General features: G+C 40.3%; 1 protein-coding gene across 1 annotated transcript in view; it reads right to left on the bottom strand.

Annotated features, from left to right (window-relative positions):
* Window positions 1–2,545: 2,545 nt before the first annotated feature.
* The window catches only part of Ocrl (Oculocerebrorenal syndrome of Lowe), a 255,729-nt gene continuing 232,323 nt past the window's right edge, over window positions 2,546–25,951 (bottom strand). The window contains exon 19 of the mRNA XM_071665596.1: window positions 2,546–4,388. Coding sequence (XP_071521697.1) covers window positions 4,258–4,388 — 131 coding nt within the window. The 3' untranslated portion in view covers window positions 2,546–4,257. The remainder of the gene's footprint in view (window positions 4,389–25,951) is intronic.

Below are 25,951 nucleotides of genomic sequence, written 5' to 3'. Positions count from 1 at the left end.
TACAAATCCATTTGTTTTTCTAAGTACTTCTCACTTACATTCTTCAAAGCAAACAACTGATCCGCACATCCTCTACCACTTCTGAAACCACACTGTTCTTCCCCACTCTGATGCTATGTATATGCCTTCACCCTCTAAATCAATACCCTCCCATATAATTTCCTAGGAATACTAAACAAACTTATACCTCTGTAATTGAACACTCCCCTTTGCCTTTGTACAATGGCACTATGCATGCATTCCGCCAATCCTCAGGCACTTCACCATGAGCCAAAACTCTTGCATTTACCTCCCTAACCACCCCATCCATAAACAAATTAAACAACCATGGGGAACATTACATACCCCTGTGAATTATGGTCTGCAACACTAACCACTATATCATGCTTTGTGTAATTACCTATCTTATAATTATGTATGCTGTTTGCAGTAACCATGTCCTCAGTCATTCTTTGGCAATTGTTTACCACTCTTATACTATAAAAATATTTCTTTACATGCTCTTTAACAAGTTTCTTGCTTAATTTCATGTTATGTCCTCTGATAGCTTTAACTTTACGTTTCTTAAAGAGCTGTTACATGTCTATGTCATTTACGTGTTGAAAAAATCTTGAAGGTTGTGATCAGGCCACCATTTACTCTTCTCTCTTCCAAGGTGGGTAAATTTGCAGCCTTGACTTAGATTCATAACTCTGATACCATCTTTGATGCCCTCTTCTAGATCTTCTTGGTTAGGTTTTTGTTTCTTTAGGTACAATGACCGAGCCTGAGATGCATATTCTAATTCTGGCATTATGTATGATATGAACAGCTTGCCAAATGTTTCCTGATCCATATGCTTGTAAGCTATTATGATGTTTATCAGAAGACAGTTTGTCTCTTAATATGAAACTCTGGTAGACAGGTTGGGGATCCATACCTATTTGTACTGTATGGGGAGGGAGTTTAACGCACGTGAAATCCTATTTCTTGAACATTATTTACTACCATCCATCTGTAATTACCTATTTGTACTGTATAGGGAGGGAATTTTACACTCATGGGGCCCCATCTCTTGAACACCTCCATATATCAAACAACCTCTTTAATCTATATGTATTGTCAGTCAATCTGTTCCATTCATCCACCTCTTATACTATATGAGTATTTCTATACATCCTTATTAACAAATTTCATGTTATGTCCTCTTGTTGTTCAAGCCATACATCTCTAAATGAACTGTCCACCGTCCACCTCTCCTCCCTTTTATGGAGGGTTAATCGATGGCCTCCAGCCTTTCAGCTGTAGCTTAGCTCTCTTAAATCTGGTACAATCTATGTTGCAACCCTCTGGACCTTACCTAAGAGCTCTAAGTGCTTCTCTAGGTGCACTGACCAAATCTGAGAAACATATTCTAGTTTAGGCCTTATGTATAAAATGAACATTTTGCTAAACATTTCCTTACCATATACTTGAAAGCTATTCACCTCCGCCAGCATTCAGTTGGGATTCTTAATTATTCTTCCAATATAGGACACTTGTAACAGAGTAGAGATGACATCAACTCCTAAGACCTTTTCATGTACAGAATTCTGAGACTTTCTTTCAGCTAGGTAGTAATCATTTTGAGATCATCTTCTACTTTGTTATATCCTCATTACTTCCTATTTGCTCAGGTTAAATTTCATCAACCACATTCCAGACCAACTACGGACTCTGTTTAAGTCCCCTTGAAAGCCTTTGCAATACTTCTCACTTCTCTCATGATCTCTGCATCAACTGCTAACATATTCAGCTAGGATTTCATAACCTTCAGGCAAACCATAAAGATATGGCAAAAGATATATTGGTCCCAGAGCTGAACTCAGGTGGTACTCCGCTGATCATCTTAACCCATATCGAAATAGCTCCCTTTATTCCCTCCCACTGACAATATTCTATCCATCATGGGAGTTTCATCCCAATTCCTGCTTGGTGATCAAGGTTCTTAATCAGCTTCCTGTATGGTACAATCTGTGTGTGTGTGTGTGTGTGTGTGTGTGTGTGCTAAAGAAACATTCAAAATAAATAAAAGGGCAGGATGTGATTCACTCTCTGACACAACATACTAGCTCATCTATTCCTCTAAAAGCTTTTTAGGAACACAACAAATTCCAATTTCTAAAAATGATCCCTGATTTCACAAATGTTATCGTGTTTGTGATGATACTGACATGAAATATACTAAAAATTGGGCTCAATTCATGAATTCCAGATACTTCTAGCTTCAAATACTGTTTATCAAACACAAGCAATATAAAAATGATCTGAAACAATCTTGTATATAAGTTTATTTCATTACATGTGTGTGCAGATGAGGCCAGCATTCATCTGTTCCTGATGCTACCTTGTTAAAGCAGAAAAACAATGCGGTATAAAAGAAATATTCATTATTTTACTGAACTCACCAATAATTTTCATGTAAGTATCCATTAAGGTTAAGATTTTATAATTACTCTCCCTGATATCTAAGAAAAACCAAAAATTCACAGCTAACTGTTTTGCTTAAAACAAATACATTTAAGTCATTTGAAAATCTTCATTTATTTTCAAACACTGAGTGAGGTAGATGTCATATTATCATTCCAGACAAAATAAGCCATGCCATCACAAAATGCCATCACTAGAAAAATGCTACTTTGAAGAACATGAAGTTTAACTCCTCACCTGTGCTGTATATGCTATCATGACTAAAACTTTTCTGTCCCCTCTAGTGTCCAGCAGGAAAAATGGTGTTGAAAGTCGAAAGATACATTTTGCTCACAGATACACAATTAACCTGCCCAATAATTCACATCAGCTTCTCTGTGCAGATGTTACAATAAGGGAGGTGGGGAATGATCACACACTAACCTTCAGTCTATGTAATGTGAATTTCTTAACACACCTGAAGAGAAAGTAAAAGCTTCCTACTGTGATACATCATTTTCTTGTCCTTCATTTTTTATTTTCAACATGTTAACTAATCTAATGCCCATAACCTGAAGTGAACAAATAATAACAAAGGACAAATGAACTCACAAACTGAATACATCAGCCAGGAAGTTAAAACAAACCCTCTTTTAACTTTAATACTGCTTACTGAAAAAAATGGATAACTCATTTGTTAAAGAGTACAACTTGAAAATAAACCTGGTGCTGCCAGAAAAATCAGCTGTGTGTGTCAGTGGTCATACACTAAAAGGAAACGTTCACATAACAAATCTATTGATGGTAGAACTGAACACTTCTTCCATGAGTTCAGAAAGCAATATAATGCCAATTTAGATAATGAACACAATATATAATCTCAGTGAGTCTAATCCTGAGAAAACTAACTTGAAATCTGAGGTAAGCAGAGTTCTGAGACTGCAGAAGTCACAAAACTTTCCACAGAAGTGCATCCCTATGTAATTTGATATACCAATCACAGCAGTCTATCTGAAATGCTACATATTGATCCATTATTAAGATGCACTAAAAATGTGTTTTGGACAAATCATGTATGATACATTTGATAAATCATAAGTGGTATATACAAAGGAAGCAAATCTGAATTGGTGGCCTTAGGAATTCTTCATTTATGAGCAAAATTCATCTGTTTTTAAACTTCTTACCATTACTGCATACTGCACAGAGGCCTTGAAATGAATGGGAATTATACATGAAAGTATAATAAGCAAGGTGAAGAAGAGCACATTATGAACATCTTACTAAATATTTACACACACAAGGCAATACTGCATCCTATATTTTTCTTGTAATTTTCTCACATCAATAAGTAATTCAATTTCTGATGCTGTGCAACTGGCAAATATCAAATTGTGTAAATCATGGTGGAGATATACAGAAAGAATAAAGAATCTACAGCAGAATGGACATGTCATAACAAGGGTGAATTTATGAATGACCAAAGGATGAGTGACTAGACATGATTCATGTAATGAGCATGTGAAAAAAATGAAAACTACACAATTTCTAAAATAATGGAACTGCTGATCCTTCTTCCTTGCTTGAGAAAATATAAATATCAGAAACAAAATGTCTCTCATCTTTTAAAATCTTGCAAAATATCTTTTCATTTCGTCACAACATTGTACAGCTCCTCAAACAAGAGCATGTAAAAGACTAGATTTCTGAGGGTAAGATTCATGAATAACAGTCAATAATGGCAAGTACATATTGCACTACTATACAGTCAGTACTGTGTCCAACATGAATATGAATAATAAAAACCTTACAATATGGTGAACATTTACCTCACTCATACTCATTCATGAGAAAATGATGGATGAAAGTCTGCTTCTTCCTTTCAACTGCTTGAACTGATGTTCGACGATCTAAAGCTGTATTCAGTGGCTCTCTTAGAAGTATGCTACCAAAAACTAAGGCTGAAAAGAGATTCATTATATTTATCATTCAAGTAAACCGAAAAGCAATATTGATAATTTCAATAGCATTAATCTTTATATTTCTACTGCTGTAATATGTCAATCTGACACTTCTATAAAAGAAAGGCAACAAGAGGTTTAAGTCAGTCACCAATCAGCATCCGAAAGACTTCCAGATGTAATACAGTATCAAGACCTACTGGCTCTTGAATAAAAATCATTACTCTTTTCTCTAATTTTTCTTTCATATCTACTCATTCTCATAACAGTAAAAAAATAAACAAGGACTAAATTCAGAGGGATAATGAAAAAGTAAACATTAGGAAAATAGTGCTGACGACTAAACAGCCAAATGATCACATATTGAAAAAAAAATTTCATACGACACTTATGCCCCAGCATGTGGTTGTTTTACCCTCTAATGACCATCTTATTGTGACCCTGATCTTTAAACCTATGACCTCCAAACTTAATCAACTGATGAGCTTTCTGTGTAGTATCTAAGGTTTATATTAGTTTCATATCCATTTACCAGTACATATTGTGCACATGAGCAATTTGCAAAAATTTTTGTAATTACCTTTTTGTACATCAAGGGGAAATGGTTGTACACTAGTGGGGCCCTGACTCATTTAATTTAACATCAAGAAGAATTTCAAATCTTTATAAGCACTGGTATTCACCATCTCCTTGCAAGGACCACTGCAGCCATAACTCTTGACTAGCCTCTTTCTCAGCTTCTGGTTGTGGGCTTTGGTACCTCTGGTGATGCTTGTACAGAAGAACTGTTTACTCTTAACATCATCCAGTTGATTTAGGAACACAAAGGCTATTATCTGGTCACTCCTCCCTTCTCTCCTCCATGGTGGACAGATCTTTCACTGTAAGACAGCTCTCCTGATTCAAGTACCATCTTGGTTGCTCTTCACCTGAATGTTTCAATCATATCTTTCTGCTTCTTTAGCTCTAAGAGGCATAATCTGGCTTTGGTCTAATTAATACCCAATATTTCTTTATCCATGCAGTTTTGAATGCAGTTTTAACATTTGCCAACAAACAGCTGACTTCTTGCATAATTCTCCTTATAAGTAGCTCTGGTGATGGATTAGATACAATGTTGACCCATAGATCTCTTTCACACACTGATTCCTACAGCTCATTTCCCACTAAGTAGAAATAACACTGGAGCCTTTCTTTGCTGAGACCCATCCTCATCATCTTGCACTTGGACAATTTCATCATCTATCTATCAGACCAATTTTGAAGTCTGTCCAAGTTCCCCTATAAGATAATGCAATCACGTTCACTCCTTCTTTCTCTCAGGTCCTTAGCATTATCTGCAAACATGTTTAGATACGAATCTAGTCCTTCTAGCAAGTCATTTATAAAGACCAAGAATCACAGTGGGCCTAAGACCAAGCCCTGTGGCACTCCGCTTGTAACCTTAGAGCATTTTGAGAATGTGCTTCTTGCCTGCACCCTTTGTTCCTCCACCGAGGTAATCCTCAATCGAGTGTAGGATTTTGCCACTTATTCCTGCATGATAGCTCTATTTTCATTAACCTTAGATGAGGCACAGTGTCAAAAGCTTTCTGGCAGTCTAGGAACAGTTTATCCATACATTTCACTGTTCTAAAAGGTTCGTGACATATGACATCTTTTCTATGAAAACGTGTTCTCTCCTACTTAGGTAATTTCTCTTTGCAGGAGGTCATTCATATGTTTTCTGATTATCAATTCAAGTGTTTAACAAACAACACTTATCAATAAGACAAGCTTGTAATTCAGAGTGATTCCCAAGTCTCATTTCTCTTCTAAATCTTTGGAACTAAATATTTTAGGTGGCATAGCATGTGTTTCTACAAATTCTTTCAGCACATATGGCGAGATTTCATAAGGCTAATGAGCCTTACAAAGGTCAAGTTGTTTTAAAAGCCTAATTATACTTTCCAGAATTTCTTCCCATTCCCACCTTTCTAACATTGGTTTTGTATTATCCTCCACTGTGAAAACATCAAGTTATCATTTAGCTCCTCACATTTCTCCCCTCACCTTCTTCAAATGCTCTCCTCTCCAAGTCTATTTGTCTGATTAATTGTTCTTTAACCAATGAGTTGCTCCTGATGAACTTGTGCAAAAGCTTGTCCACATGACAACATTGTGATCTCATGCTGAACTTTGATCCTCTGGCCTCAAGACTTAATGAGAAGCAGATTGTGACCTTATGCTGAACTTTGATCCTATGGTCAAAACTTAATAAGAGAACTTTACATCTGTGGTACAGCTTTACTCCATATCCAATCAACAAGTCATGAGGTATTGTAAACACAAGCATCAGTAACAGAAACATCAAAAAATAATAGCGGGGCAACCTAATGGACCATTCTGATGATATTCAAATCAAACTACCAGCTGAAATAGTGTCCCAGCCTTTTATGCCATCTGATATAGTGACCTAACCTATCATGACAGTTCAAAATTGCCCCTAGCTTTCAATATGACCTTGAAAATCCGGGTGAGAACAAAGTATCTATATAAAAAAAAATCTATGACACAAACAAATCAAAAGTAACAAAATCTACTTTATAGTTCCAATGAAAAAGTGAGTCAGGGTTCAGCTTCTAACTTTCCAAGAAAGGTTTGAAAGACCTTTACTGAAATCATGAAAAAAGTCTTATTTATCACTTACAAAACTATAATCATTCTCAAACATGATACCCAATTCCCAATGAATTACTTTAATGGTTCTCAGAATCAGTGGCTTTGTGCTGGAAAAATATCAAGGAGCGGTGTGGTTTCGGAAGTGGTAGAGGATGTGTGGATCAGGTGTTTGCTTTGAAGAATGTATGTGAGAAATACTTAGAGGGGCAAATGGATTTGTATGTAGCATTTGTGGATCTGGAGAAGGCATATGATAGAGTTGATAGAGATGCTCTGTGGAAGGTGTTAAGAATATATGGTGTGGGAGGAAAGTTGTTAGAGGCAGTGAAAAGTTTTTATCGAGGATGTAAGGCATGTGTACGTGTAGGAAGAGAGGAAAGTGATTGGTTCTCAGTGAATGTAGGTTTGCGGCAGGGGTGTGTGATGTCTCCATGGTTGTTTAATTTGTTTATGGATGGGGTTGTTAGGGAGGTAAATGCAAGAGTTTTGGAAAGAGGGGCAAGTATGAAGTCTGTTGGGGATGAGAGAGCTTGGGAAGTGAGTCAGTTGTTGTTCGCTGATGATACAGCGCTGGTGGCTGATTCATGTGAGAAACTGCAGAAGCTGGTGACTGAGTTTGGTAAAGTGTGTGGAAGAAGAAAGTTAAGAGTAAATGTGAATAAGAGCAAGGTTATTACGTACAGTAGGGTTGAGGGTCAAGTCAATTGGGAGGTGAGTTTGAATGGAGAAAAACTGGAGGAAGTGAAGTGTTTTAGATATCTGGGAGTGGATCTGGCAGCGGATGGAACCATGGAAGCGGAAGTGGATCATAGGGTGGGGGAGGGGGCAAAAATTCTGGGGGCCTTGAAGAATGTGTGGAAGTCGAGAACATTATCTCGGAAAGCAAAAATGGGTATGTTTGAAGGAATAGTGGTTCCAACAATGTTGTATGGTTGCGAGGCGTGGGCTATGGATAGAGTTGTGCGCAGGAGGATGGATGTGCTGGAAATGAGATGTTTGAGGACAATGTGTGGTGTGAGGTGGTTTGATCGAGTGAGTAACGTAAGGGTAAGAGAGATGTGTGGAAATAAAAAGAGCGTGGTTGAGAGAGCAGAAGAGGGTGTTTTGAAGTGGTTTGGGCACATGGAGAGGATGAGTGAGGAAAGATTGACCAAGAGGATATATGTGTCGGAGGTGGAGGGAGCAAGGAGAAGAGGGAGACCAAATTGGAGGTGGAAAGATGGAGTGAAAAAGATTTTGTGTGATCGGGGCCTGAACATGCAGGAGGGTGAAAGGAGGGCAAGGAATAGAGTGAATTGGAGCGATGTGGTATACCGGGGTTGACGTGCTGTCAGTGGATTGAATCAAGGCATGTGAAGCGTCTGGGGTAAACCATGGAAAGCTGTGTAGGTATGTATATTTGCGTGTGTGGACGTATGTATATACATGTGTATGGGGGGGTTGGGCCATTTCTTTCATCTGTTTCCTTGCGCTACCTCGCAAACGCGGGAGACAGCGACAAAGTATAAAAAAAAAAAATAAAAAAAAATAAAGCTAGTCTTTCTCTCCTTAAGGGGTTCCTTTTTACATGAAGAGCTTTAAATAAATTCCTAGGGAGCCTTGAAGGAAATAATTTTATATATCCTTTATCAAAATGATCTAAAATTGCTTTTGTTACTCTGCCTCATAACTGAAAAATATTCTAAGTGAAAAACTGTTGACCTTACAGGAACAGATAATCTAGATTTTACAGCCTTCTGGGTTGCAACAAGGATAGAAAACTAATGGAAAGGTATGCTATAAGGAAGAATGGAGAAGTAAATGTGTTGGCAAGCGAGAAGATGAATCACAAAGAATGCAAAAAGGAGTATGAAAGGAGGGTGACCAAAATTTTAGATGGAAGTGTAAGAAATGTAGGGATACAGTCATTTGTGAATTAGGCATTTAAGGAAAGACTCTTGAAGATTAGAGAATCAGTAGTTGAATACAAGGTCAGAGGATATACGAATATAAAGAATGCAAGGTGGATGGATTAGATAAGACATGCTGTGAAAGGGAAGAAAAAGGCATATAGTAAACTGCTTGATAGGAATATACCAGTGGAAGTTCAGCAAAGGAGGAGGGAAGAACATAAGATGTGTACGTGGAATGTTCAGAAGCTGATAGATGTAAGCAGAAAAAGAGTAGAAGAAGATTTTGGAAGAAAGTTGTGTAAAATGTGTAGGGAAAATAAGATATTGTGCTAGATGGAGGTAGGTGAAAAAGGAAAGAGATTGATATAACAGTCGAAATTTTAACATGAGAAGTAAGGAAGACAGAAAAAGTATTTTGAAGAAATGATGAATGTGGGAGAAGGTTAGACATGCATGGTATGTAGAATAGAAGGAAGAGGATACAAGTGTAAGGGCCTTTAACAAAAGGGGAGGTAAAAGGGGCAATAATTAGGCTGATGGTAGGAAAGGCACCTGGAGAGGATGGGATTACAGCTAAAATGCTGAAGTATGGAGGAGCAAGTGTGATAGATTGGAAGCATTGATATGTAATTTAGCATGGAAACTAAAAGTTGTGCCTAAGGATTGGGTGAAAGCTGCTATAGCTCCTTTATTCAAAGGATATGGTGCTAAGGACATATGTAGCAATCACAGGGGAATAAGTCTGTTAAGTACACCAGGAAAAGAGTTTACTGACACAGTGATGGAAGTGACTGAAATAAGTGAAGAGCAAGGGGGTTCAAGGAAGGGTAGGGGATGTGTGGATCAGGATTTTGTGGTGAAAATGACTGTGAAAAAGTATCTAGCAAAAGGTATGAAGTTTTATGTAGCTTTCATGGATCTGGAGAAAGGGTATGACAAAGTCAAGTGGAGTGCTTTATGGGTAATGTTTAGGATATATTGGGTAGGAGGACAATTGTTGGATGGTGTGAAAGCCTTCTATAGAGTATGTCCTTTCTGCACTCTTCCTAGTTGGCCCTTTTGTGTAGCTGTTAGTGAGGAGGACCGAGCTTGGGAGGGGTACATGAGCTTAGGATGAATGATGGTATAGACAGATGTTGCTTAGCTTAACTGGTGAAACACCTAGCGATTTTAGTGAGCAGAGAAAGTACAGATGGTATAAGGAAGAATTGATGATTGTGCTGACATGACTCTTCCAGGTTGAACCGTCATCTATAGTGACATCAAGAAGTTTGAGGTCTCTGACCATCTGGATGATGTTTGGGCCTACTGTGATGTCAGAGGGCAGAAAGCTGTCTGCCCCCGGGTTGATGTGCATCATCATAGTCTTAGTGTGGTTGATGGTGATGTCATTAGCTGTAATCCACTCCTGAAGGTTGTTGATGATGTGATGAAGGAAACCGAAGCCATGAGAGGTGTTACTGATGGTGATGCCTAAGGTGGAGTCATCTACATACTTCTAGCAGAGGTTTGAGTCTTTCAAGGAACTGCTGATAAGGATGAGGAAGCAGCCCCATCTTGGCGCCCTGTGGTACATCACATGTTAGGGTTAGTGAACCTGATGTGGCTCCCCTGAAGCAGATGGCTTGGTGTCACCTCGAGGGAAGTCCATCAACCACAAGATGAGACACTCCCCCTGTTCCAGGTTGACAGCTTTGTTCTTGAAGATGTTATGGTCTGTTATGCTTTACTAAAGTTATGCTTTACTGAAGTCTACAAAAATGAGTGCCACCAAGGTTGTGCATTTCTCTAAGTTATGGTGAATAAAGTCTAGGAGGCTCACTAGGGAATGAATGGTGGAGGATGATTTCATGTTTCCAAACAGCTGAGGGTCTCCTGAATCAGGAATGTCAGCACAAGCCCAGTCAAGCACAAACTTTTCACAAATTAGACTGGGGATTGGAGCGAATGCACCATGCCATAAGCTATTCAAGAGACTTTGCGTTGGAGGATTTGGGTAGCAGAGTGACATAAGCTGTCTTTCAAGCTATGGGGCATTTAGAATCTTTGAATGAAGACTTAATTATGGTAGTTAGCAGTACTGCTAAATCATGAGCAAATTCCTTGTTCAGTTTCACCGGAAGATCTATGGGTGTGCTTGAGCATCTAGTTTTTAGGCAATGAAGGCACTTAGCTTGATAATCTTCGACTATGTTTGGGGAAGATGGGATTGATAGGTATGCTGGGAGGGGGCTGAAGTCAAGTTGTGGTAATGGTAGGCAAATATTGGCAAAGTGGTTGCTAGTTTGTTCTGTGGCCTCCTCACTGCAAAGCTGCTCTACACAAGTGAAAGGGGAGCAACTTCATGTGTCACAGCTAGTTAGTTCTTTTATTCATCACACCACTGACTGACAGAGGCAGCTTTAAGTGTTAAACCTTGTTTCGGCAATAGGTATTTTTGTGGTTTGTACTTCCCATTTCACTCTATTGAGAAACTGTTTGTAGAGGTTGCTGCTGTGTTTGCTGAAAGCTCAATTTCACTGCTGCATAAATCACTTAATGTGAGGGAGATTCAGGGAGTGTCTGCCAGGTGAAGTGTTACCGTCTTCTGGGAAAAAGAGTTGGAAGGTTTCGCTGCTGGTTTCATAATACTTCTTCCACATGATTTGAACATCAACTTCACTGGTCCAGCAATGACATGTTACCCACCAACCGAAAAATATTTCTCTTCACTGAGTCAGTAAGTGGCCAATAAGTTTCGATGTCTACCTGCTTGTGTTTGGAGAAGGTAGGGTGGGGCACCACAACAGTGATAAATGAGTACTGCTTCCAAGATGGGGGAGAGGCATGGGTGGTAGGTAGTGGTCAGCCATGTCAGTAAAAATCAAGTGAAGAACATTCTGACAATGCATTGCAAGGCAAACAATCTGAAATAGATGTAGTTGTTCTTGGAAGATTGTGGTGTCTATCTCATTGACATCTCCACATATCACAAGCTTAAAACAAGATTACCTCATCCTAAGTGAGTCAGATGTGTAGGTAAGGTGTTGTACATGTGCCTCTCTAGTGGGGGAGTGCAGTAGGTGATAGACCACAGAGTAAATGATGGTGCTAGTTTGGCGAGGGTGTAATGTAAGCAAAACCTTAACCCATAACATCTCCGGACCCTCAGGTATGTTAACTATCAGCTGAGCTGGACGTAAATCTTTGTGACAATTGAATATGAAACCTCCCCATTTTTTGACATGATGATGGTAGAAGGAAATGTAGTCACTCAGGATACAAATTTCAGGAGTAATCTGTCAGGCCTCTTTTATTTCCATCACCTGGTGGTGAACTGACCTAGTGGTGATGGCTAGCTCCTCCATTTTGTTGAACAGAGAGGTGATATTCAATAGCAAAAAGGCTGACAGCTTTTACCACTTCCTTGGACTTTCAAAATGCTTCAATTATAAAATTTCATCTGATAGTCTGTGTAATCTTCTCTTGGTAACTAATGCCTTAACTGTTTTTTCATGGTTGTGCCTATCCTTGCCTCTGGCATGAAATATATCTAATGGTTTTAACTTCTCACAAACACTGGTGGAGAAATAACAATTACCCTTCTTCAAACAATAGAACTACAGGAACAACAAATTACTATCAACTGTTCACTGTAAAGTTATCCATATCTCTTACTATAATATTAGATGGAATCTAACAATTTTGTGTGAAGACATATATCCAATTAAGTGCAATCCAAATATCCGGCTGGGGGGTTGGGAGAGACCACATTGATCTTTGGCAGCTCAGGAATGCCACAAAGAACATCTGTCCCTTTCCCAGGTTTGACTGTGTAATGAAAGGGAGCATGAGAGATTTGGTATGGTAAGGAATGCAACAGGAATGAACTGTGGAGAGGTGAAGTGGGTGAAAAATAATACTTTGAGGTGGTTTGTACACGTGGAAAGAATCTAAGACAGGAAGTATACAATAAGAATGTATGATAGTACAATAAAAGGGGTTGGTGTGAAAGGAAGACCACCTGTGACATGGGGAATTAAAATGGAAGAGTACTAGAGGGAGAAAAATGGGTAAAAAATGCATGGAATGGTACATGTGGGAAAGGCACTTAAGGACAGGGATAAGTGGAGACACTTTTGCTGTGGCTGCCCCCTTGATTTCCCAAAGGGAATAGGCATCAAAGATATATATATATATATATATTTTTTTTTTTTTTGCCGGTCTCCCGCGTTTGCGAGGTAGCGCAAGGAAACAGACGAAGAAATGGCCCAACCCACCCCCATACACATGTATATACATACGTCCACACACGCAAAATATACATACCTACACAGCTTTCCATGGTTTACCCCAGACGCTTCACATGCCCCGATTCAATCCACTGACAGCACGTCAACCCCGGCATACCACATCGATCCAATTCACTCCACTCCCCGCCCTCCCTTCACCCTCCTGCATGTTCAGGCCCCGATCACACAAAATCTTTTTCACTCCATCCCTCCACCTCCAATTTGGTCTCCCACCTCTCCTCGTTCCCTCCACCCCCGACACACACATCCTCCTGGTCAACCTTTCCTCACTCATTCTCTCCATATGCCCAAACCACTTCAAAACACCATCCTCTGCTCCCTCAACCACGCTCCCTTTACTTCCACACACCTCTCTTACCCTCACGTTACTTACTCGATCAAACCACCTCACACCACACATTGTCCTCAAACATCTCATTTCCAGCACATCCATCCTCCTGCGCACAACTCTATCCATAGCCCACGCCTCACAACCATACAACATTGTTGGAACCACTATTCCTTCAAACATACCCATTTTTGCTTTCCGAGATAATGATCTCGACTTCCACACATTCTTCAAGGCTCCCAGAATTTTCGCCCCCTCCCCCACCCTATGATTCACTTTCGCTTCCATGGTTCCATCCGCTGCCAGATCCACTCCCAGATATCTAAAACACTTTACTTCCTCCAGTTTTTCTCCATTCAAACTTACCTCCCAATTGACTTGACCCTCAACCCTACTGTACCTAATAAACTTGCTCTTATTCACATTTACTCTTAACTTTCTTCTTTCACACACTTTACCAAACTCAGTCACCAGCTTCTGCAGTTTCTCACATGAATCAGCCACCAGCGCTGTATCATCAGCGAACAACAACTGACTCACTTCCCAAGCTCTCTCATCCACAACAGACTTTATACTTGCCCCTCTTTCCAAAACTCTTGCATTCACCTCCCTAACAACCCCATCCATAAACAAATTAAACAACCATGGAGACATCACACATCCCTGCCGCAAACCTACATTCACTGAGAACCAATCACTTTCCTCTCTTCCTACACGTACACATGCCTTACATCCTCGATAAAAACTTTTCACTGCTTCTAACAACTTGCCTCCCACACCATATATTCTTAATACCTTCCACAGAGCATCTCTATCAACTCTATCATATGCCTTCTCCAGATCCATAAATGCTATATACAAATCCATTTGCTTTTCTAAGTATTTCTCACATACATTCTTCAAAGCAAACACCTGATCCACACATCCTCTACCACTTCTGAAACCACACTGCTCTTCCCCAATCTGATGCTCTGTACATGCCTTCACCCTCTCAATCAATATCCTCCCATATAATTTACCAGGAATACTCAACAAACTTATACCTCTGTAATTTGAGCACTCACTCTTATCCCCTTTGCCTTTGTACAATGGCACTATGCACGCATTCCGCCAATCCTCAGGCACCTCGCCATGAGTCATACATACATTAAATAACCTGAAGGTTAACTATTAACTCAGCTAGAACAGGGGATTCTAACACCGTGTTTCCTTGTGTATGAAACCTCTTTTGTACTATCTCTGCTAAACACAGACTCCACAATCTAACATCTTGTGTACATTCACTCACAATGGTAAGAACAGTAGAGAATGATCTAAGCTTCCTCAAGATTACAGGAGTATCTATCATAATGTTTTTCACTCACAGCTGCATACCTCTAAATAGGCAAGATAATATATGATAATGTAAGGAATCATAGCCTTATAAGTCTGAAAACTACAGCTCATACAAGAAATGATGTACTGATACAGTCATCATATGCTATTGAAATATTGTTTATGTGTCAAGATAAGCATGGACACTAAGTCTATTAATGATACTTCATATAACCCACTCACCAAGAGACTTTGCAATACCCAATTTGAAGCACTATTCCATAAACCCACTCACCAGGAGAATTTGCAATGCCCAATTTGAAGTATAAGTTGGTTCATATTTCATAAACACTGTACATCAAAACAAAACATGTTACTGAATAAAGTAACTTTGAAGAAAATCTTGTCAAAAGTGTTTATGTCATTACTCAACTCTGTCAAGTAAGCATACAGAGCTAGAACCACCTGAAATATGAGAGCAGTACTCCACAAAAGGACAAATCAATACCCTGAGACACCTCAAAAATCAGTCTTTTCTCTGATCATCAATATGGCTTTCATCTTTCCTTTGACAGTTCTGTAATTCCACCTTTTGACTCAATAAATATACTTGATATTACTGTAACATCCACTCTTTTTTGGAAACCCCACATTACAGGAATAGTTCAGTCTGCCTCTAAGAAACTGGGTGTCCTGTTTAGATGTTCAAACTTCTCCCCTTCTGAACAATTGCTCCAACTATAAAAGGGATTGATTCATCCTTGTATGGAGTACTGCTCTCACATTTGGGGTGGTCTAGCTCTGTATGCTTACTTGACAGAGTCAAAAGTGATCCAACTTATAAACTGTCCCAGGTTGACTTCCAAACTTGACTCACTTTCCCTACACTGCAATGGTGGTCCACTTTCCCACTCATATATGTATTACTTTAGTTTCTGCTCCCAAGGGCTGGCTGCGTGTGTGCCCCCACCACTAGCTAGACCACACAATACTCGGCAAACTGCTGCATCACATGATTACTGTGTGGCCATTAGCAACTCAGGGGTGGGTCATTTTGATACCTGCTTCTTTCCCTGCATTTCGAAGCTTTGGAAATTTCTACTTTCTCATGTTTTTCCCAATAACTATGACCTGGTGCATTTCAAAAGACCGGTGTTTCACTTCCTCTAAAACCTGCAAACACTTTCCCTTGTCTTTTCTTTTTCCGTTTCATAATACTCTCTATTTTTCAATTAAGGCCAGACCTTGACATGTAATTAAAGCCATCAACATACAAAAAAAAGATATTCCTCAATGCTCCCAGACACTTCGTCCCTTCACACATCCTATGGCATCCTCTTCCATGGTTCCATTCACTGTCATATCTGCTTCCTGGTATGGAAAACAATTCCCTTCCTCCAAATCTACTGCATCCAAACTCACACCTCAACTAACCTGTTTCTCTGCACTGCTATCTATCTATCAATCTATCTATCTATCTATCTATTTATCTATTTTATTTATTATATGTAATCGCCGTCTCCCGCGTCAGTGAGATAGCGCAAGGAAACAGACGAGGAATGATCCAACCCACCCACATACACATGTATATACATAAACGCCCATACATGCACATATACATACATATACATTTCAATGTATAATTGCATATACATACACAGACATAAACATATATAAACATGTACATATTCATACTTGCTGCCTTCATCCATTCCCGTCGCCACCCCGCCACATATGAAACAGCATTCCCCCCAACCACCACCACCACCACCAGCGAGGGAGTGCCAGAAAAAGATAAAAAAGGCCACATTCGTTCACACTCAGTATCTAGCTGTCATGTGTAATGCACCGAATCACAGCTCCCTTTCCACATTCAGGCCCCACAGACCTTTCCATGGTTTACCCCAGACACTTCACATGCCCTGGTTCAATCCATTGAAAGCAAGTCAACCCTAGTACACCATATTGTTCCAATTCACTCTATTCCTTGCATGCCTTTCATCCTCCTGTATGCTCAGGCCCCGATCGCTCAAAATCTTTTACACTCCATCCTTCCACCTCCAATTAGTTCTCCTGCTTCTCCTTCTTATCTCCACCTCTGACACATATATTCTCTTTGTCAATCTTTCCTCACTCATTCTTTCCATGTGTCCAAACCATTTCAACACACCCTCTTCTACTCTCTCAACCACGCTCTTTATATTACCACACATCTCTCATACCCTTTCATTACTTACTCGATCTAACCACCTCACAACACATACTGTCCTCAATTATCTCATTTCCAGCACATCCACCCTCCTCTGCACAACTCTATCTATAGCCCATGCCTCACAACCATATAACATTGTTGGAACCACTATTCCTTCAATTTATATTATTCATTTTGCTTTGTCGCTGTCTCCCGCGTTTGCGAGGTAGCACAAGGAAACAGACGAAATAAATGGCCCAACGCACCCCCATACACAATGTATACACACACACGTCCACACACGCAAATATACATACCTATACATCTCAATGTACACATATATATACATACACAGACACATACATATATACCCATGCACACAATTCACACTGTCTGCCCCCATTCACTCCCATCGCCACCTCGCCACACATGGAATACCTTCCCCCTCCCCCCACATGTGTGCGAGGTAGCACTAGGAAAAGACAACAAAGGCCCCATTCGTTCACACTCAGTCTCAAGCTGCCACGCAATAATGCCCGAAACCACAGCTCCCTTTCCACATCCAGGCCACACACAACTTTCCATGGTTTACCCCAGACGCTTCACATGCCCTGATTCAATCCACTGACAGCACGTCAATCCCGGTATACCACATCGATCCAGTTCACTCTATTCCTTGCCCTCCTTTCACCCTCCTGCATGTTCTGGCCCCGATCACACAAAATCTTTTTCACTCCATCTTTCCACCTCCAATTTGGTCTCCCACTTCTCCTCGTTCCCTCCACCTCCGACACATATATCCTCTTGGTCAATCTTTCCTCACTCATTCTCTCCATGTGCCCAAACCATTTCAAAACACCCTCTTCTGCTCTCTCAACCACGCTCTTTTTATTTCCACACATCTCTCTTACCCTTACAGTACTTACTTGATCAAACCACCTCACACCACACATTGTCCTCAAACATCTCATTTCCAGCACATCCACCCTCCTGCACACAACTCTATCCATAGCCCACGCCTCGAAACCATACAACATTGTTGGAACCACTATTCCTTCAGACATACCCATTTTTCTTTTCCGAGATAATGTTCTCGACTTCCACACATTCTTCAAGGCTCCTAAGATTTTTGCCCCCTCCCCTACCCTATGATTCACTTCCGCTTCCATGGTTCCATCCGCTGCCAGATTCACTCCCAGATATCTAAAACACTTTACTTCCTCCAGTTTTTCTCCATTCAAACTTACCTCCCAATTGACTTGACCCTCAACCCTACTGTACCTAATAACCTTGCTCTTATTCACATTTACTCTTAACTTTCTTCTTTCACACACTTTACCAAACTCAGTCACCAGCTTCTGCAGTTTCTCACATGTATCAGCCACCAGCGCTGTATCATCAGCGAACAACAACTGACTCACTTCCCAAGCTCTCTCATCCATAACAGACTTCATATTTGCCCCTCTTTCCAAAACTCTTGCATTCACCTCCCTAACAACCCCATTCCATAAACAAATTAAACAAACATGGAGACATCACACACCCCTGCCGCAAACCTACATTCACTGAGAACCAATCACTTTCCTCTCTTCCTACACGTACACATGCCTTACATCCTCGATAAAAACTTTTCACTGCTTCTAACAACATGCCTCCCACACCATATATTCTTAATACCTTCCACAGAGCATCTCTATCAACTCTATCATATGCCTTCTCCAGATCCATAAATGCTACATACAAATCCATTTGCTTTTCTAAGTATTTCTCACATACATTCTTCAGAGCAAACACCTGATCCACTGATCCTCTACCACTTCTGAAACCACACTGCTCTTCCCCAATCTGATGCTCTGTACATGCCTTCACCCTCTCAATCAATACCCTCCCATATAATTTACCAGGAATACTCAACAAACTTATACCTCTGTAATTTGACCACTCTCTTATCCCTTTTGCCTTTGTACAGTGGCACTATGCACGCATTCCGCCAATCCTCAGGCACCTCACCATGAGTCATACATACATTAAATAACCTTACCAACCAGTCAACAATACAGTCACCCCCTTTTTTAATAAATTCCACTGCAATACCATCCAAACCTGCTGCCTTGCCAGCTTTCATCTTCCGCAAAGCTTTTACTACCTCTTCTCTGTTTACCAAATCATTTTCCCTAACCCTCTCACTTTGCACACCGCCTCGACCAAAACACCCTATATCTGCCACTCTATCATCAAACACATTCAACAAACCTTCAAAATACTCACTCCATCTCCTTCTCATATCACCACTACTTGTTATCACCTCCCCATTTGCGCCCTTCACTGAAGTTCCCATTTGCTCCCTTGTCTTACGCACTTTATTTACCTCCTTCCAGAACATCTTTTTATTCTCCCTAAAATTTAATGATACTCTCTCACCCCAACTCTCATTTGCCCTCTTTTTCACCTCTTGCACCTTTCTCTTGACCTCCTGTCTCTTTCTTTTATACATCTCCCACTCAATTGCATTTTTTCCCTGCAAAAATTGTCCAAATACCTCTCTCTTCTCTTTCACTAATAATCTTACTTCTTCATCCCACCACTCACTACCTTTCTAATCAACCCACCTCCCACTCTTCTCATGCCACAAGCATCTTTTGCGCAATCCATCACTGATTCCCTAAATACATCCCATTCCTCCCCCACTCCCCTTACTTCCATTGTTCTCACCTTTTTCCATTCTGTACTCAGTCTCTCCTGGTACTTCCTCACACAAGTCTCCTTCCCAAGCTCACTTACTCTCACCACCCTCTTCACCCCAACATTCGCTCTTCTTTTCTGAAAACCCATACAAATCTTCACCTTAGCCTCCACAAGATAATGATCAGACATCCCTCCAGTTGCACCTCTGAGCACATTAACATCCAAAAGTCTCTCTTTCGCGCACCTGTCAATTAACAAGTAATCCAATAACGCTCTCTGGCCATCTCTCCTACTTACATATGTATACTTATGTATATCTCGCTTTTTAAACCAGGTATTCCCAATCACCATTCCTTTTTCAGCACATAAATCTACAAGCTCTTCACCATTTCCATTTACAACACTGAACATCCCATGTATACCAATTATTCCCTCGATTGCCACATTACTCACCTTTGCATTCAAATCACCCATCACTATAACCCGGTCTCGTGCATCAAAACCACTAACACACTCATTCAGCTTCTCCCAAAACACTTGCCTCTCATGATCTTTCTTCTCATGCCCAGGTGCATATGCACCAATAAATCACCCATCTCTCTCCATCAACTTTGTTTTACCCATATTAATCGAGAATTTACTTTCTTACATTCTATCACGTACTCCCACAACTCCTGTTTCAGGAGTACTGCTACTCCTTCCCTTGCTCTTGTCCTCTCACTAACCCCTGACTTTACTCCCAAGACATTCCCAAACCACTCTTCCCCTTTACCCTTGAGCTTCGTTTCACTCAGAGCCAAAACATCCAGGTTCCTTTCCTCAAACATACTACCTATCTCTCCTTTTTTCACATCTTGATTACATCCACACACATTTAGACACCCCAGTCTGAGCCTTCGAGGAGGATGAGCACTCCCCACGTGACTCCTTCGTCTGTTTCCCATTTTAGAAAATTAAAAATACAAGGAGGGGAGGATTTCTGGCCCCCCGCTCCCACCTGGTCCCCCCGCTCCTTCAAACATACCCAATTTTGCTTTCTGAGATAATGTTCTCGCCTTCCACACTTTTTTCAATGCTCCCAGATCTTTCGCCCCCTCCCCCACCCTGTGATTCACTTCCGCTTCCATGGTTCCAACTGCTGCCAAATCCACTCCCAGATATCTAAAACACTTCACTTCCTCCAGTTTTTCTCCATTCAAACTTACCTCCCAATTGACTTGATCCTCAACCCTACTGAACCTAATACCCTTGCTCTTATTCACATTTACTCTCAGCTTTCTTCTTTCACACACTTTACCAAACTCAGTCACCAGCTTCTGCAGTTTCTCACCCAAATCAGCCACCAGCACTGTATCATCAGTGAACAACTGACTCACTTCCCAAGCTCTCTCATCCACAACAGACTGCATACTTGCCCCTCTTTCCAAAACTCTTGCATTCACCTCCTTAACAACCCCATTTTCCTCTCTTCCCACTCGCACACATGCCTTACATCCTCAATAAAAACTTTTCACTGCTTCTAACAGCTTGCCTCCCACACCATATATTCTTAATACCTTCCACAGAGCATCTCTATCAACTCTGTCTTATGCCATCTCCAGATCTGTAAGTGCTACATACAAATCCATTTGCTTTTCTAAGTATTTCTAACGTGCATTCTTCAAAGCAAACTTCTGATCCACACATCCTCTACCACTTCTGAAACCACACTGCTCTTCCCCAATCTGATGTTCTGTACATGCCTTCACCTTCTCAATCAATATCCTCCCATATAATTTCCCAGGAATACTCAACAAACTTTTTTTTTTTTTTTTTATTATACTTTGTCGCTGTCTCCCGCGTTTGAGCATTCACCTTTATCCCCTTTGCCTTTGTACAATGGCACTATGCATGCATTCCGCTAATCCTCAGGCACCTCACCATGAGTCATACATACATTAAATAACCTTACCAACCAGTCAACAACACAGTCACCCCATTTCTAATAAATTACACTGCAATACCATCCAAACACGCTGCCTTGCCAGCTTTCATCTTTTGCAAAGCTTTTATTACCTCTTCTCTGTTTACCAAATCATTCTCCCTAACCCTCTAACTTCGCACACCACCTCGTCCAAAACACCCTATATCTGCCACTCTATCATCTAACACAATCAACAAACCTTCAAAATACTCACTCCATCTCCTCACATCACCACTACTTGTTATCATTTCCCCATTAGCCCCCTTCACTGATGTTCCCATTTGTTCTCTTATCTTACACACTTTATTTACCTCCTTTCAAAACATCTTATTCTCCCTAGAATTTAATTATACTCTCTCACCCCAACTCTCATTTGCCCTCTTTTTCACCTCTTGCACCTTTCTCTTGACCTCCTGCCTCTTTCTCTTATACATCTCCCAGTCATTTGCATCATTTCCCTGCAAAAATCATCCAAATGCCTCTCTCTTCTCTTTCACTAATAATCTTACTTCTTCGTCCCACCACTGACTGCCCTTTCTAATTGGCCCACCTCCCACGGTTCTGATGCCACAAGCATCTTTTGCGCAAGCCATCACTGTTTCCCTAAATATATCCCATTCTTCCCTCGCTCCCCTTACATACTTTGCTCTCACCTCTTTCCATTCTCCACTCAGTCTCTCCTGGTACTTCCTCACACAAGTCTCCTTCCCAAGCTCACTAACTCTCACCACTCTCTTCACCCCAACATCTTCTCTTCTTTTCTGAAAACCTCTACAAATCTTCACCTTCACCTCTACAAGATAATGATCAGACATCCCTCCAGTTGCACCTCTCAGCACATTAACATCCAAAAGTCTCTCTTTCGCGCACCTATCAATTAACACATAATCCAATAACGCTCTCTAGCCATCTCTCCTACTTAAATATATATAATGTATATCTCTTTTTAAACCAGGTATTCCCAAATCACCAGTCCTTTTTCAGCACATAAATCTACAAGCTCTTTACCATTTCTATTTACAACACTGAACACCCCATGTACATCAATTATTCCCTCAAATGGCACATTACTCACCTTTGCATTCAAATCACCCATCACTATAACCCATTCTTGTGCATCAAAACTACTAACACATTCACGCAGCTGTTCCCAAAACACTTGCATCTCATGATCTCTCTTCTCATGCCCAGGTGCATATGTACCAATAATCACCCATCTCTCTCCATCCACTTTCAGTTTTACCCATATCAATCTAGAGTTTACTTTCTTACACTCTATCACATACTCCCACGACTCCTGTTTCAGGAGTAGTGCTACTCCTTCTTTTGCTCTTGTCCTCCCATCAACCCCTGACTTTACTCACAAAACATTCCCAAACCACTCTTCCCTTTTACCCTTGAGCTTCGTTTCACTCAGAGCCAAAACATCCAGGTTCCTTTCCTCAAACATACAACCTATCTCTCCTTTTTTCTCATCTTGGTTACATCCACACACATTTAGACACCCCAGTCTGAGCCTTCGAGGAGGATGAGCACTCCCAGCATGACTCCTTTTGTCTGACACCCATTCCCATCAAGGGAGTGGCCAAGGAAAAAGAGCCTCCCCTTATTCCTGTCCTTATATGCCTGCCTAACATACACCATTGTAAGCATTCTTCCTCCATTTCTCTCACTCCAGTACTCCTCACTCTATTTCCCTCTTATTCATATCTACTGTCAACTTCCTCCTTTCACAGAAGTCTCATACAATCACATACCAGTTTCTGCAGTTATCACAAATTTGCCACCAGTGCTAAGTGACTACAGCAGTTGAAGTGACTACAGCAGTGTTTCTGAGAAGTTTCATCACATCATCCTTTACCATACATTACATATTTATCTTCTGCATGCATCAAGAGTGACAATCACTTTTTTGTCACGTATTCCTAAAGGCATTTTGCCAATGTCAGACTTATAATTTCTATATGAAATCTATAAAAACTAAAGAAAAGTGATGGATCTGCAAAAATGTCTTGACCTAATGAACTGGCAGACTGGTTTGCCATGTTAAATCAGTCTTCGATATATGTAAAGGTATCTGACACCTCATATCCACTTTATACCCTACAGCTGTAATTTTCATTGCACACCTTCAAGTATGAATTGGAAGATGAGATCTACAATCAAAATTCAGCAGGTAAGGATCTTGAGTTGAGAAAAGCTTAACATAAGACACATGGTCACTCTTCTTGAACATTACTGAAAAGCCTGATAGTCAGAAAAAAAATGACATGCTTGCAAAGAAAGAAGCTCTAATTCATGTGATGGTTCTACAGGGAGGGTGTGTAGATAACATAACATTAAAAGGTTCAACAGGGTAATTAAAGTTTAAGGTGTGTACTTTACATATCAGCTGGAAATCCTTATATCCCCTCTAATCAATTATACCAATGATCTAGGCACCTATTCTGTATGGATGTCAAGAAAATAATGGTATTAGCTTTTAGACAGAAAAAAGAAAAGTATCAAACCATAGTATGGTTTCTATAAAGCACATGAAATACATAACATCTATTCAGCACTAGTAGCAAGTAAAATGCATAAGGAACAATGAATTTAAAGAACAATGAACAGTGAGTATTAATTATTAGTTTCTGTAATTTTCAAAGTATCAACCTGTACAATTTCATATAATAAGAATGAAAAATTTATCTAATCTATTGATCTATCTATTTCTCTGACACCTGTTCCCTTTAAGTGGGTGGCCATGGCAAAAGTCTCCATAACTGGAGAACTCCAGTTCTGCTTTTCAATCTTTACTGCTTCACCTTAACAGGCCAATGCCAGGGGGCAACTCTAACAGTGTTTTCAGACTACCAAATGTTCCTGCCAACTTCTTCTACCTACCATGTCTAACTAACGTTCCAACCTATTGTAGATACACCCCCGATTTTTCAGCACTCTTGGTTCCAAAGCCTTGTCAGATTAACCATTTTGCCAGACCAACCATGGTCACGTAATAATAATTCATCAACACACCTCTAACCCACTAATTATATATCTCCCATGTGTTTAAAGTATACCATGGACTACTAGGAATTCAAATTAAACAAATACTAAATGTTTAAGCACCCTAAGTTGGTAAGTCTGTCCTTAGATTGTTTGAATCCAGTGGTGTATCTAGGGTATGGCAGGTAGGGCAGGTGCCCTGGGTGCCACTTGAAGGGGGCGCCTGCAGTGTAATGGCGTCCGGGATCCAGATAATGATTCGGATCTTAAACATTTAGATTTCTTGAACATGAAATCATACCTTTGGCATTTGGAATCATATTGATATCATTATTAGTTAAATAGTTATTCACAAAAATTGATATTTATGTAATGGCGTCCTGGATCCAGAAAATGATTCGGATCACTCCCAAGATCTTATCAATTGGTCCTTGTGTCATTTCTGACTTTCCCTGAAAATTTCATAAAAATTTGTTCATAACTTTTGTTGAAAGTTGCTCACAGACAAACAATTTAATTATTTATTTATTTTGCTTTGTCGCTGTCTCCCGCATTTGCGAGGTAGCGCAAGGAAACAGACGAAAGAAATGGCCCAACCCACCCCCATACACATGTACATACATACACGTCCACACACGCAAATATACATACCTATACATCTCAATGTACACATATATATACACACACAGACATATACATATATACACATGTACATAATTCACACTGTCTGCCGTTATTTATTCCCATCGCCACCTCGCCACACATGGAATAACATTCCCCTCCCCCCCTCATGTGTGCGAGGTAGTACTAGGAAAAGACAACAAAGGCCCCATTCGTTTACACTCAGTCTCTAGCTGTCATGTAATAATGCCCGAAACCACAGCTCCCTTTCCACATCCAGGCCCCACACAACTTTCCATGGTTTACCCCAGATGCTTCACATGCCCTGATTCAATCCACTGACAGCACGTCGACCCCGGTATACCACATCGATCCAATTCACTCTATTCCTTGCCCGCCTTTCACCCTCCTGCATGTTAAGGCCCCGATCACTCACAATCTTTTTCACTCCATCTTTCCACCTCCAATTTGGTCTCCCACTTCTCCTCGTTCCCTCCACCTCCGACACATATATCCTCTTGGTCAATCTTTCCTCACTCATTCTTTCCATGTGCCCATACCATTTCAAAACACACTCTTCTGCTCTCTCAACCACGCTCTTTTTATTTCCACACATCTCTCTCACCCT

Source organism: Panulirus ornatus, chromosome 10, assembly GCF_036320965.1.
Source record: "Panulirus ornatus isolate Po-2019 chromosome 10, ASM3632096v1, whole genome shotgun sequence".
Classification (NCBI taxonomy): domain Eukaryota; kingdom Metazoa; phylum Arthropoda; class Malacostraca; order Decapoda; family Palinuridae; genus Panulirus; species Panulirus ornatus.
The sequence above is the reverse complement of the archived record's forward strand: the minus strand, read 5'-3'. Positions and strand labels throughout refer to the sequence as shown.